The sequence below is a fragment of the Eubalaena glacialis genome, chromosome 2, assembly GCF_028564815.1.
Source record: "Eubalaena glacialis isolate mEubGla1 chromosome 2, mEubGla1.1.hap2.+ XY, whole genome shotgun sequence".
Lineage (NCBI taxonomy): Eukaryota > Metazoa > Chordata > Mammalia > Artiodactyla > Balaenidae > Eubalaena > Eubalaena glacialis.
Genome location: NC_083717.1, coordinates 186,082,724 through 186,097,529, shown reverse-complemented (window position 1 = coordinate 186,097,529; position 14,806 = coordinate 186,082,724). Strand labels below are relative to the sequence as shown.

Here is a 14,806-nt window from a genome sequence, read left to right as displayed (position 1 = left end):
ATGATCACACCTACATTTATTGAGTACTTACTACAGCGTCAGACACTGGCTTAAATGCTGTAGCTCATGTCAGATGATTTCATTGTTAGGATCCTGTGGTGTAAGAGGTGTTAGTTCCTCTTCCAGGTGTGGAAGCTGAGGTACAGAGACGTGAAGTAAGTTGTCCCAGGTTACCCAGCTAGTTACCTGGCTGGCCTGGGGTCCCAGCCCTCGCAGTCGGTGGCTCTAGGTCCCGTAGGCTGGCCCCAGGCTTCATGAGCTAAGCCCCACACTGTGCAGAGACCCATGTCCCACTTGATGGTTACACTGTGCAGAGTTCCAGGTGTGTTGATTCCTGCCTTGGAAACTTATTTATCTTCTAAGGTAGGAATATATTTATAGGGATCTTCATTTATTTAACTTTTACTCAAATTGCTCTTGCTCTAAGCCTAGCCTTTTTGAAGGATCTGATGAAAAGTTATAAAAATGTCTTTCAGATACCCCAACTTAGACTTCGGGTGGAAAAAATCTATTGACAGCAAATCTTTCATCTCAGTTGCTAACTCCTCTTCAGCTGAAAATGAGAATTACTGTAAGCACAGCACAATTGTCGTCCCTGAAAATGCTGCACATCAAGGTGCTAATAGAACCTCCTGTCTAGAAAATCATGACCAAATGTCTGTGAACTGCAGAACGTTGTTCGAGTCACCTGGTAAGCTCCAAATTGAAGTTTCAACAGATCTTACAGCAATTAATGGTCTTTCTTACAATAAAAATCTTGCCAATGGCAGTTACGATTTAGCTAACAGAGACTTTTGCCAAGGAAACCATCTGAATTCCTACAAGCAGGAAATACCTGTACAACCAACTACCTCATATCCCATTCAGAATTTATACAATTATGAGAACCAGCCCAAGCCCAGCGATGAATGTACTCTACTGAGTAATAAATACCTTGATGGAAATGCTAACAAATCTACCTCAGATGGAAGTCCCGCGACGGCCGCCGTGCCTGGTACTACAGAGACTGGTAAGGCGCTCACGGACAGGACGGCTTCTGAGCAGAGCCCTTCCCCCGGGTACTCCTCGAGAACGCTTGGCCCAAACCCTGGACTTATTCTTCAGGCTTTGACCCTTTCAAATGCTAGTGATGGATTTAACCTGGAGCGGCTCGAAATGCTTGGCGACTCCTTTCTAAAGCATGCCATCACCACGTATCTCTTTTGCACTTATCCCGATGCTCACGAGGGCCGCCTTTCCTATATGAGAAGCAAAAAGGTAAGAAAGCGTCCTTTGATTTTGAGCAGTTATATTATTCAGCGTGCATAAAAGTGGTTTCAAGCATGGGATAAATTTCAGAGGCGGAGGAAAGTGTTGCCGCAGGGATTGCCACACCCGACAGGGCAGCTGGAGCCTCCTGTGTACCCGCGTGGGAGTGACAGTAAATTTAGTGTGGAAGTAAGATTGAGGGAAGAAAAGTAACGAAGATAAATATTTAAATGATGATAAAAGAGGTGTCACAAGGCGCCATGCACCTGCTTGACAGGTAACACACAAAACTGCTAAGCGCTCAGAAGGAAGGAATATCACTTGTGATCAGGGGAGGCATTAACAGAAGAGGTGCGTTTGTCGTGTGTAAACAGGGAACATATGGCAGAGCATGTCAGGACTCGGTGAATAAACTGTGGACAGATCCGAGAAAAGACTTAAAGAGGCGGGTGGGCTGAAGCTGGATTATGGAGGCTCTTCAGTGCCAGGCTAAGGAGTCGGCCCTGTTTTGAACGAGGTGCATGTTGAGGGTACCTCTTGTGTAAGGGACCATTGATACTAATAAAGCGGTCGTGTTAAATGGTCAGGCTGGAAGCAGAATGCGGCATGAGTTGAGAAGCAAAACCTCCCCAAGCTGAGTGATCATTTGGGCCTTTGAAGAAGTCTAAGCTTAAGCAGAAAGTGAGACAGATGTAGAGTCTGGCAGCAAGGAGAGCACTGAGGGGAGTGAGATTTCAGAGGCAATAAGCATTTTAGCCGACGCTTACGAGTACTTACTCTAGCCAGACACTACCTACCCTTGTCACCTTACATATACTAATTACCTAATTTACTTCTGTATACTTCTATTTGTTTTATTTTTTTTGTAATTGTGTATACTTCAATCATCCCCATTTTATAGCTGAGGATACTGAGGCAGGAGAGATTACCTGGTTCAGGTTAACATGGCAAGTACGTGGCACGGCCTAGACAGTCTGGCTTTAGAGACCTCACTCTTGACCATTACACTGACCTCCCTCTGAAGTTCTCTGTGACACTAGGCACTGCACTGAGTGTTCTACACACCTGCTCTCTCCAGTCTTCTCTGCGTGCCCCTCAGCGGTAGATGACGTGTCCCCATTTTGCAGTTGAGAAAACTCTTGCCTAGGGAGTTTCGTTGGCTCGCGCAGGTCATCCAGCTAGTCTGGGATGGTCAGGAGCGTGGCTGAGGCCGGAGCGCATAGCCTTGCCCACTCTTCTCTGCTGCCTCCTGGTAGAGAGGGTGATGCAGTACTAACGGCCATAGCAGCTGGGGCGATGACGGGGCTGGTGCTGAGGAAGACAGAAGTATAGGAGTAAGAGTTGGGGTTAGAGTTTTTAGACCTCATGGACTAGGAAGTGGAATGTTCAGGTAATTAAGAATTTAGGACTTAGATGCAGTCTGGGCAAACAGTCTTCGTAAGAGTGATAATTGAGAACGAATGAGATTTCCCAGGGGTGGTTGCAGGAGGAAAGTATCAGAGGCTGAGAATGAGCATAAAGTAACAGCATACTCTTAGGTAAGAAAGAAATTATTTTTCCTTTTTGAAAGTTCATCCACCGTCTGCTCAGAAAGCTCTGACTCCTTACGTGCTGCAGAAATCGCTGTCACTCCCGCAGCACGGTGGTGAAGGCCCTTTCGGGGTGCCCCCCGCCCCCAAGTGTCCCGGCCGGGCTGGCGCCCCTGGCCGTCCTTCCCGGGACCCGCGCACACACCTGCTGTTGCCCCTTCCCCGCTGCTCGCCCCGTTTCTGCGGGCTGAGCTCGGCCTGCCCCACCCTGTGCCTCACATGGGCCCTTGCTGAGCTCTGTCTTCCTTTTCCATCCGGCGGACCATTTCTGCCGACTTCGAATGTGATTTCTATCCCTTTCACGTCCCTGTCGCACTTTACCCTCTTGTTGGCATCTGTGATGCTGTGTTCCCATGGTGTGGAAAGGGAAGCCAGCATGTACTTAAGCCGTGCAGGCGGCGTGGGAAAGGGCTTCGGCCCAGAGGGAGCGTCATGGGGGGCTCCCGGCCCAGCCTGCGGGCTCCAGGGACCGCTCCTCTGTCTCGCTGCCCAGCAGCGCCTCTCCGACGTGGGTGCTTGTTCAGGGGTATTGAGTTACGTGGAGAAAAGGCTCATGAAGTACTTAAATAAAAAGGAACCCAGTTTTTAGAAAACGAAAATGAGATTGACCGTTCTAGACCTTGGTTTCCAAGTAAAAATGAGAGAGAAATATGGATTTGAGTAAATTAAGGAGGAGATGGAGGCCTTAGGAAAAACAGACTAGAGGGTAGACAGTAAAGCTGTTTTATTGATGACAGTAAACACGGAGTTTTTCCTTATTGCCTTTTGCTCTATTTTAAAATGGTTGAACAAAATATCTTGAAATGCCATCCAAAACTAAGGAATAATATTTGAGAAAGCATTGCAGTCGAAATCATATTTATAGCTTAGGCCCTAGGAACATAAAATTATTTTAGCTCAGTTCAGTGCCAGTTTTCACTTTATAGCTAGAGTTTATGGTATTTCCTCCTTTTATTTCATTGAAAATATTGTGACATCTTGGACTTATGTGGATTTGTATTCTTTTCTATTTTGATAGTCCCAATTAACAATTTGAATTTTATATCATCGGATTACATGAGAATTTAACATTTCCTATCATGAAGAGGTAGAGAAACTATACAGTCTGAATAATTGATGACCAGTTATGGAATATGAAGACTATTTAGCTAAAAATTATGTTAATGCCTTATATGAATTTCAGCAGTGACTGTTTATGGATAAGTGTCTTATAAATTTTTTCTGCTAAAGGTCAGCAACTGTAATCTGTATCGGCTTGGAAAAAAGAAGGGGCTGCCCAGCCGCATGGTGGTGTCAATATTTGATCCCCCTGTGAATTGGCTTCCTCCTGGTTATGTAGTAAATCAAGACAAAAGTAACACAGAGAAATGGGAAAAAGATGAAATAGTAAGTTTTTGGTAACTGGATGGATTTATTTTTTGGTGAAGGGCAGAGTCTTGTTCTATTAATCTTTTGTTTCTTTTCCCTGGTGTGTTTATAATAGAGTAGAAATTCAATATATTGAATTAATTCCTTTAAACAGACGTCTTTTCATTGAATTTAGAACAGTGTTGTAATTTTGATAGAGAACAATTTCTGTGATCTTCCTTTTCCAAAGGCAAAAGGGTATCTGATGCTGTGACTCAAAAAAAAATAAATAAATAAAAAAGCAAAGCCCTGTAACGTTTCACTTTAATATTACATATTACGATTTATTGTAGATCCTTAGCTCTGTTCAGTGAAATGACTTTTCAGTGACCTATGATCTCCAATCTGTATGTGAAATAATTTCAGTAAAATCTTGCTTTTGCAGCTCAGGGCTTTCTCAGGACTATTTCTCCTCTTGTGACCTTAAAAAAAAAAAATACATAAAGGTTGTAGTTTTCTGGAAATAGTTTAAATCTTGCCAATGACTTTTAAGTCTCCAAACGTTAGCTGCAGCTGCTTCATTTTGTCCTGTCTCAGAGGCCACCAGAGGGCACCTTGGAGGGCCTTGCGAGCCGGAGAGCTGTGGAAGCAGTCTGTCCAGTGTGGTTGGCTGGGAGGCCATCTCGCAGGCAGTTTCATTTTTCAGACATTTATTTTGCATTAATGATAAACTGGCTTGTTGTTACTTCATTTCCAGGTAGCATGCTCTGTGACTCTATTTTGATTTTTACTTATTCATTGAGTATATTTTTAACTCATGCAGTATTCGACTTACTACAGAAATTGAACTTATCTGGAAAATCATTAAGAGAATATTTTAATGCAAGTTGGGTTAGAAAAATGATATATGTTATTAATTTAGAAATAGATAGAACCTTAGAGGAAGATGTGTAAGATTTTGAGAACTTCAGAGAAAATACTGCATTTCTATGAAAAACATTCCAGTAACACATATCCTGCCTTATAAGTCCTGTTTCATAATATCATTGTTGCTTTAAAAAAAAAAATTTAGCATAAAGGTGATGTTAGCGTGTCCTTTTAATTTAAAAAAATTTTTTTATTTTAAGATACAAAGTTCTTATTTTCCTTAACATTTCAAATGACCTGGCACTTTGGTTCTTAGAATACATTAAATACTGTTTATATTTTCATTTAATAATTTCTACTTCTTGAAATGGACCATTATATGATATTGGAAAGCATATGCTGGATCCATTCCTATTCTACCTGCCTCGCTCCTCAGCAAATAGGTTTAAGTGAAAACTTTGCATACAAACGCTGAAGGTGGGAATAACTCAGGTGGAAAGTGAACTTGAACTGTAAAAGGAGTTTCATGCTGGTGGTTTTGTTTTTTTTGTTTGCTTGTGTTTGTTTTTCTTGAGGTTTTTTTTTTTTTTTTTTTTTTTGAGAGCTTGAAGTGCTCTTGGAAACCATTTAGTGAGGTAGAATCCCACTATTTTGCAGATTAAAAAACCCCGAAACCCAAAGGCATTAATGAACTTTGCCCAAGATCACACAGCTTATTTGTTGATAAAACCCAGCCCTTGCTGTGTGATTTGCCAGTGTCTGGTTATGGTAGCATCTTACTAAAGATAGATAAGGATTTTTTAAAATTAAAAATATTATTTAGTCTTTTTTTTTTTTTTAATTGAAATTTGGCCTTTTTTTCTTAAGGACCAGATAGTCAAAAACATCTCACGTTACCTTGGGAAAGTGTAATTTTTATTAGGTAATAGTTTCTAGAGGTGTCCACCATTTTAGGTTTTTCTTTTGGTTTTCTTCCTTATTCTTGAAAAAAATTTGTAAACTTTTTAATTGAAATATACAGACAGATAGTTGTGGATATATGGATGGCTTGGCTCATTGCACTTATTTCTTTTCAGACAAATGCACTGTTTGTATCTCTTTTGAGTCTGGCTTAAAATGAGAATATTTGCAGTATTTAAAAAAATGGTTGACAAAGTTTGAAAACCTTTTTATCAGAATACTCTGCAAAGTTGTCACTATCGAAATTGAAGCACACCCTCATTGAAGCACTCCCTCCCGCCTTTCCCCCCCAAGTAAAGTCTTGTTTATTTATTTTTTTATTGCACAACAGAAATTTGGTATCTTTCTAGCATTGCAAAAAAGTTACATCATTACTGAATCCTGGCCCATTATTAAGGTTGTCATTCACAAATAAGCTTTTGCCAAAGAAATTGGAATTAGCAAAGATCTTCTGACAGAAATTGGATTGTTGTGTTTCATGTTAGTCTAAATTGTCTTCTATTTTTGTCAGTTATGCTATAATCTGTTCCCCTGATTACTCTAGCTCACCGAAAGGGAAAAGCATAATTTCTCAAATTCATAGCTTAGTTCATAGTGATCACTTTTAGTTTCCAGGCAAAGTAGTTTAGTTTTACATTGTAGCGAATGAGCTTTGAAGTGGAAATAGGGACCAAAACTTAATTATGAAACCCCACTGTCCATTTTTAATGTTATAAAGAAAATAATTTTATCTGTTTACATATTATTCTCTTATTTAATTGCAAAGATAATGCTTTTTCTACATCTGGAATTTAATTTTATTAATTTGAAAATCTTTTAAAAAACATTTTAGAACTTTGTCAGCCAACTTGAAGCTCTCTGTGATCAGCATATGAGAGCTTTCCTTGTGTCTCCTGCTACAGTTAGAATTCTTAGCTGAAGTTTTGCCTTGTGGAGGTTAATTTTAAACTTTATATCCATGTATAAAATCCTTGACTTAAAGCTTCATACTGGATAAAGGTCATTTTATAACCTAGAAAATGAACATTCAAAGAACGTGTTTTACTTTGTTTATATGATTAAATAACTTATTTTATGTTAATTGAAAACAAATGGCCATGATTTGAAAGTTGCCTTTTAGTATTTGTGGTTGTCATTTGAAATTATCCATAACCCTTGCTTTTATTGAGTCTCAAGCCCTTTTAAAAACAGCAGCTATGTCTCCCCTCCTTCCCCATTCTCCCTCTTTCAGACAAAAGACTGCATGCTGGCTAATGGCAAACTGGACGCGGACTTGGAGGAGGAGGAGGAGGAGGAGGAGGAGGAGGAGGAGGACCTGATGTGGAGGGCTCCAAAGGAGGACGCGGATGACGAAGATGACTTCCTGGAGTACGATCAGGAGCACATCCAGTTCATAGACAACATGCTGATGGGGTCAGGAGCCTTTGTAAAGAAGATCTCGCTTTCTGCTTTCTCAGCCACTGATTCTGCCTATGAATGGAAAATGCCCAAAAAGTCCTCCTTAGGTAGTATACCATTTTCATCAGATTTTGAGGATTTTGACTATAGCTCTTGGGATGCAATGTGCTATCTGGATCCTAGCAAAGCTGTTGAAGAGGATGACTTTGTGGTGGGGTTCTGGAATCCATCAGAAGAAAACTGTGGTGTTGACACAGGGAAACAGTCCATTTCTTACGACCTGCACACCGAGCAGTGCATTGCTGACAAAAGCATAGCCGACTGTGTGGAAGCCCTGCTGGGCTGCTATTTAACCAGCTGTGGCGAGAGGGCTGCTCAGCTTTTCCTCTGTTCGCTGGGGCTGAAGGTGCTCCCGGTAATTAAGAGGACTGATCGGGAAAAGGCCATGTGCCCGACCAGGGAGAATTTCACCAGCCAACAAAAGAACCTTTCAGGGAGCCGCGCTGCCGCCTCTGGAGCTGGCTCCCGCTCCTCTGTGTTGAAAGACTTGGAGTATGGGTGTTTGGAGATCCCACCGAGATGTATGTTTGATCACCCAGATGCAGATAGGACACTGAGTCACCTTATCTCGGGTTTTGAAAATTTCGAAAAGAAAATCAACTACAGATTCAAGAATAAGGCTTACCTACTACAGGCTTTTACGCACGCCTCCTACCACTACAACACTATCACTGGTAAGGAGCCCCAGACCAAAGCTCACTGCTCTGAAAATGAGACCTTGTGTTAATTGGATTGTTCTGTAGAATAATGTAGAAAGAATAATCTATGCATGTACAACCTTAGAGCTTAGTACGCATGGTGCGGGGAGGAAGCACAAGAAAGTGAAAGAAGCCTTTCTTTTTGGGAGCATACACTGTTCCTTAACTTTGACAGGTGGGAGCAGAGCTATCTTAGCTACTCGTGTCTCTGGCATTTTACATGCAGCACAATGAGGCAGATTCGGGCCTTAGTATTTTGGTGTGTTTTTGCCGTTTTATGCTACCCCCTTGGCCTTCTGATACCCGGTCACTGCTGCTTTTGGTTCTTGAATAATTTATTCGTATATTCTGGATGTCTTTCCACATCTTTTTATTGTTCTTCCTGAACAAAAAGGCCCCTCCCTTTAAGGTCTTTTAAAATCTAAAGATGAACCGATTAAAAGAAACTCTTTCACAGGAAGGTTTCATTGCTCTGACTCTGCTGTCACCTTCTGCTTTGCGCTGTGCTCCGTGTTTTTTCCCTCCTTTATTTAATAGGCTCCCAATCCGTTCGACTAGAAGGGAGAATAGGCGCCTAAAACCAAAATCGGCTTCAGGTTTCGAAACAGCTAAAGTCTGTATTTTTTTTCTGTGTCAGAGTAATAAGCGCTTGAATTCAGAAAGCCAAAGCCGAGTATAAAGTTTGTATAAGAAAAACAGTGTAGGTTAAGATGATCAGAAAAATGTAAAACCAAAAGTGAAAAACTATCTGACCCTGGACTAGAAAGACTGGTGAAACTAAAACCTGTTTTTCTTTGTGGAGAAGAAACGAGGCCTCCTTTTCTACCACGCTCTGCTGGCAGGGGCCCTGGGTTCTAGTCTGCCTCGGCCCCTGCTTCTGAGCTCATCGGCTGTGCGGGGGCAGCTCACTATCTCTGTTCCCGCCTCAGTTTCCACAGTTGAACGGCTTCTTTTTTTAATTTTTATTGCTTTACGATGCTGTATTACTTTCTGCTGTACAGCAAAATGAATCAGCTATACATACACACACACACATATATATGTATGTATCTCCCCTCTTTTTTGGATTTCCTTCCCGTTTAGGTCACCACAGTGCATTAAGTAGAGTTCCCTGTGCTATGCAGTGTGTTCTCACTAGTTATCTATGTTTATAGCAGTATCAATAGTGTATATGTGTCAGTCCCAATCTCCCAGTTCATCCCACCTGAACAGCTGCTTTTTAATCACTGTGAGAAGATAGAGGTGTTGATCAGCGTCGATAACTTCTCACATTTTGACATCGATCATTTTCGCTTAAGGTCTTTGCTCGCCTCCCCGACTCTCCTTTCTCAGCCTCTTGGTTTGTGTCAAATTCAACATTTTTCATTCAAGTTGAGAAGAAAACTGTCTTGTACTAACTGTCATCTTGTGTAGCAAATGTAACCCAGGAGTGGCGAGGCATGGCATCACTCCCACACTTTCCAGAGTGTGAGTGGACAGTGTGCAGGGGTGACAGCAGAGCGTGGGGAAGGGCTGTGTGCAGGGTCTGGCGTTCGTTGCTAGGTGACGATGTGTGATGGAGCCTTTAGAATGGTGCCCCAGCACCTGCCTGGCCAGCACAGTGCCGAAGGAAGAGGGTTCAGGGATGATGATGTCACTTGGGAAATGCTTTTTTCTTAACGAGCATTAGTCTTTTGGCCACTTAAAGATTTTATGACCCCAATTTCTATGTAAGAAATATGCTTAATTTGCCATTAGAATTTAATTTCCAGAGGCTTCCGTATGATGTCAAATAATTTTGTCACTGAAGAATATATATGAAAATGAATCCCAATAAAAGTCTTTTCAGTGGGTCTGGGGGATCAGTTCTTTATCTGAGTTATTATTTGAAAATTGTGTAAATGTTTTTGCCGGAGCTCAGGGCTTCACTTTGGATCTTCCCGCAGATTGTTACCAGCGCTTAGAATTCCTGGGAGATGCAATTTTGGACTACCTCATAACCAAGCACCTTTATGAAGACCCACGGCAGCACTCCCCAGGGGTCCTGACTGACCTGCGCTCGGCTCTGGTCAACAACACCATCTTTGCATCGTTGGCTGTGAAGTATGACTACCACAAGTACTTTAAAGCAGTTTCTCCTGAGCTCTTCCACGTCATCGATGATTTTGTGCAGTTTCAGCTCGAGAAGAATGAAATGCAAGGGATGGATTCCGAGGTTAGTGCCATTTTAAGATGTGTTGAATTCAGTGTTTAAAATAAGCCTTCCGACTAGGGTTCTCGACATAGCTGTCTAGAGGGCCCGCCGAAGGCCAGGGTTGTGGCCCCCAGCACGCTCTGCATTTTCCGGGGAAAACTGAATGGGTCGCAGTCTTCAGGGAGGCCTTTTCAACTTGACCACTCATGCTGTGGTCATTCTGGTGAGGAGAGGGAGCCAAGGGGCTTTCAGCTGCTTCACCACCCCCAGTCCTTGATTCGGGCTCCCGGCATTTTAGGCACGCCAGAGAGGTGCAGCCCTCCCCCTGCCCCCAGAGAAGCTTTAACCTCAGTGAAAGCTCGGCCTGGTTGGTTCTGTCTTTCTTTCTGTTTAAAATAGGTCAGAAGTATTTGCTAATATCTCAGATAAGCATCACAAATGTATATTCTGCTTCTACTTGAAATGGGAAAATCTCATTTAAAAACAAAACTTCGAAATTTTTAAGGACTGGAACTTGAGAGGTTTCTACTGTAAGTTCAGCCAAAGGTTCTTTGGTGATGGAGCTAATTCTAATGTGTTTGTGAACTATTTTGAAATTTTGTAGGAAAGGATTTTGCTGAGATCTTTCTAATCTCCTCTAATCCTTCACTAACATCCATCCACATACCTGGGTACCCAGGAGAGCACTTCCATTTCTTCTTCTCCTCATTCTGATCCCTTTGTTCTTCTTTCTGTAGATTTTTTATAAGTCATAGAATTCATTCATAACTCTGGTAGCCATTTTAATTATTCTTTCTTTAATTTGTACCTTCCTGTTTTTTAATCGCACAAACCGTCGTTAGGGAGTAGTGCATTTCCTTGGCTTCCTGTGAGAGAAATGAAGAGCCTGGGTTTTGAGGTGTAGCCACAGGGCAGAAGGGTCAAGCACGTTGAACGGGATGGAGGATGTGCTGAAGGGGAATCAGTAGGCAGTGCCCTTCCTCTCCCCTTTCACCCTTGCATACTCTTCCAAGATTAATGGTCTGAGTTGGAGCACAGCTAGCAGTGAGACCAGGAATTAGAACCATCTCAGATATAGTCGGTGTTATTTCTAGTCTCATTCTGTAGAAATATTTAAGCTTAGAAGTTGAGGAATTAGCTAAACCTAAAGTTCTCTTTCGATGACAGTTGGACATTACTGGCTTTGTTAGTTTTTGTTCATTCTTTTCCTTCCCTTTGTTTATATAAACATATGTATAGAAGTTACAAAAACTGATTGGGAATGTCATGGTCTGGCTTCTCTAACTTACTGTTTGGTCTTAAGAAAGCCTCTCCACCTCTCTGGGCCCCGGTTTCCTCATTTGTAAAAGGAGAGAATTAAACTTGATAAGTTTAAAAATTCCCATCTACAACAGTAAGTATCTGATTTTTTCCAGTAGTCAGCATCTATTATATAGAACTTTGTGTGGCTAAACCATCCATTTAGAAATTACTATCCCCCCTCCTTTTTATTTCTCTTTCACACAAGAAATGTGTGTGTATTTTAGAAAATACAAATAACCGAAATTAACATTTTGTGATGTTTTATTGCTAATGTACATAGACATAAAGTTATGTACAATATACAATGAAATGATAGCATGCATAGTGTACCATACCCTATTCTTTTCACTTAATATATTGTGGATGACTTTCCCCGATCATTAATAATTGGGATTACAGCTTTCAGTAGCTGCACGCTAGTGAGTACTTGGCTATAATGTACTGTGTTTAAACAGTCCTTTGCGACTGGACGGTTAAGGTATTTTTTGTTAGGGTTTGTAATAAACATGGATGCGGTAAATATACTTAAATATCCAGTTACCTCCTTAAGATGAATTCCTAGAGATGGAATTGCCACATCAAAGAATTATGAACTTTTAGAAGGCGTTTGATACATATGTGAGTTTTTATTCTATTAATTTGAATACCTACTCTGTGTCAGGATCTCTGTCATAGTGAACATGGTTTAGTAAGTGGTTTAGTAAAAGGGGAGCTTGGAGGAAAATATCTTCCAAATAGAATTTCCCTGTGAAAAAAGTGGCAATTTACACTCCCCAAAGCAGTGTACACCCTTGCTTGCGCTGCACTAATGAGTATTCTGCCTGCTCCTTGCCAAGCCGCCAGGGGGTAGACCTGTTTCAGTGTGCAGTTCTATGATGATGAGTGAAATTTGAAAATTTTTTTCATCAATTTATTGACTATTTCCAGTTTGTGTTAGGGTTGTTTTTGTTTTTATTTGGAAGTAATCTTTTTTCCTTTGTTGAATATAGAATACTAAATAGGGAAGGGCTTTTTTTCTTTTTTTTTTTTTTTTTAAGGTAAGGTAATGTTTGTGAAGAACCTATTACAGTATAATTGGCATGTCATAAATGTTTGATGTTGTTACCCTTGTTAAAGATATAGTAAGAGTCGTATCCAAGAAAAGAAACACATCTCTGTAGACTGCCTTTCGAAGTGGCCTTTTTGCTTACAAGTCGCTTTTCTCCCTATAATAGCTTAGGAGATCTGAGGAGGATGAAGAGAAGGAAGAGGATATTGAAGTTCCAAAGGCCATGGGGGATATTTTTGAGTCGCTTGCTGGTGCCATTTACATGGATAGCGGGATGTCGCTGGAGATGGTTTGGCAGGTGTACTATCCTATGATGCGGCCGCTGATAGGTACAGTTGGCTCCCCTTCGAAAGAAGCAGAATCACAATTAAAAACAACCTCAAGGGTATTAATCACATCATTCTTTCATTCTGATTACAGAAAAATTTTCTGCAAATGTGCCCCGTTCCCCTGTGCGAGAATTGCTTGAGATGGAACCAGAAACCGCCAAATTTAGGTAAGCAAAAATACGCAGGGAAAACAATTAACTTACTGAAAAACGAGGGGGAAGAGTTCTCAAAGATGCCATAAACTAATGATTTTGAAAAATATTTACCCTGGGACACGCTCTTATGCAGTTGCTGTTTGTAGCCTGATTGACTTCTCTTTTTGTTTTGTAAAGTAACGCTGAGTTAGAGAAGGAGCGGCAGCCCTGCCTGTTGGTAGCATGCAGCAGTCGTAACGCATGTTTCCTTCGTGCGGTGTCAGCTTGTATCGGGGACTCTCAGCCTGAGAGTACATACTTGGTGCTGACTGACTATAATAATAAATACTTCTGACTTCTAATTCAAGCTGTTTGGCTTTGTTACAGCCCGGCTGAGAGAACTTATGATGGCAAGGTCAGAGTCACCGTGGAAGTAGTAGGAAAGGGGAAATTCAAAGGTGTTGGCCGAAGTTACAGGATTGCCAAATCTGCAGCAGCAAGAAGAGCCCTACGAAGCCTCAAAGCTAATCAACCTCAGGTTCCCAACAGCTGAAACCCCTTTTTAAAATTAAAAAAAAAAAACAAAAAAAACAAAAAAAAGCAGAATTAAGGTGGAAAATATTTAAGTTGAAAAGGATGATTTAAAACTGATAGTGAGTGGAATGAATTGAAGGCAGAATTTAAAGTTTGTTTGATAACAAGATAGGTTACAGAATAAAACATTTAACATATGTATAAAAATTTTGGAACTAACTGTAGTTTTAGTTTTTTGCGCAAACACAATCTTGTCTTCTTTCCTCACTTCTGCTTTGTTTAAATCACAAGAGTGCTTTACTGATGACATTTAGCAAGTGTTCAAAGAAATTATTGAGAGTTTTTGTTTTGTTTTGTTTCGTTTTAGTTTAATTCTGTCAGCTTTGCTTAGTGTTCGGAGGCCAAGGAGCTTAAACCTGGAATAGCCCCCAGGGTTCTGTTGAGAGCTCTTGACACCCGACGGTGTGTGTGGAAGTGCCAGTCCTGCATAGCTGATAAGCTGAGTAGAGCGATGCAGTTTGCGAGAGAAGTGTGCCAGTGTTGTCTTTCCTTTCCACGTCATAGCGTGTGAGATGATGTTTCCTGGTCGCTGTTGCACTTAACAGTAAGGGACAGATTTTTAATTAACATTGGCTGGCATGTTGGCAAATCACATTTTAGTTTTCTCATGCCATGTTGTCTTGCATAAAAGAGGTTCTTGCCTTAAGAGTAAAACCCTCATGGATATTCTTTCATTTCTGATCTTTTTGGAACAAACTGTTTTACATTCCCTTCATTGTGTTATTATGCATTAGACCTTGAGAAAGCGTGATACTTACAACCCACTAGTATAGTTGTAACCTAACTTTTGACGGGATTATATGAGAATTTCTGTCATATGTGTACTGAAGACATTTTCAAAACCGGAATAGGTAGTCTATGGAGTTTTTAAAATACCATCATAAAAATAATCGTTGGCTAAATACCCAATTTTACTGAAAACCTCCTGCTAGGTAGTTCCGCTGATGGAAATTGTTTGTGGCAAATAATTTTGCCCTGTAGGCTGTTGCTCTAACAAAATAAACTTTAGACATATCACACCTAAAATATGCTGCAGATTTTATAATGGATTGGTTACTT

The 14,806-nt window shown here is 41.0% G+C and overlaps 1 protein-coding gene across 1 annotated transcript in view; it reads left to right on the top strand.

The window, feature by feature from the left end:
* DICER1 (dicer 1, ribonuclease III) overlaps positions 1–14,452 on the top strand; it is a 60,858-nt gene extending 46,406 nt beyond the window's left edge. Inside the window, 7 exon segments of the mRNA XM_061181209.1 lie at positions 477–1,257; positions 4,068–4,223; positions 7,243–8,143; positions 10,093–10,361; positions 12,857–13,019; positions 13,111–13,186; positions 13,541–14,452. Coding sequence (XP_061037192.1) covers positions 477–1,257; positions 4,068–4,223; positions 7,243–8,143; positions 10,093–10,361; positions 12,857–13,019; positions 13,111–13,186; positions 13,541–13,706 — 2,512 coding nt within the window. The 3' untranslated portion in view covers positions 13,707–14,452.
* The last annotated feature ends 354 nt before the right edge of the window (positions 14,453–14,806 follow it).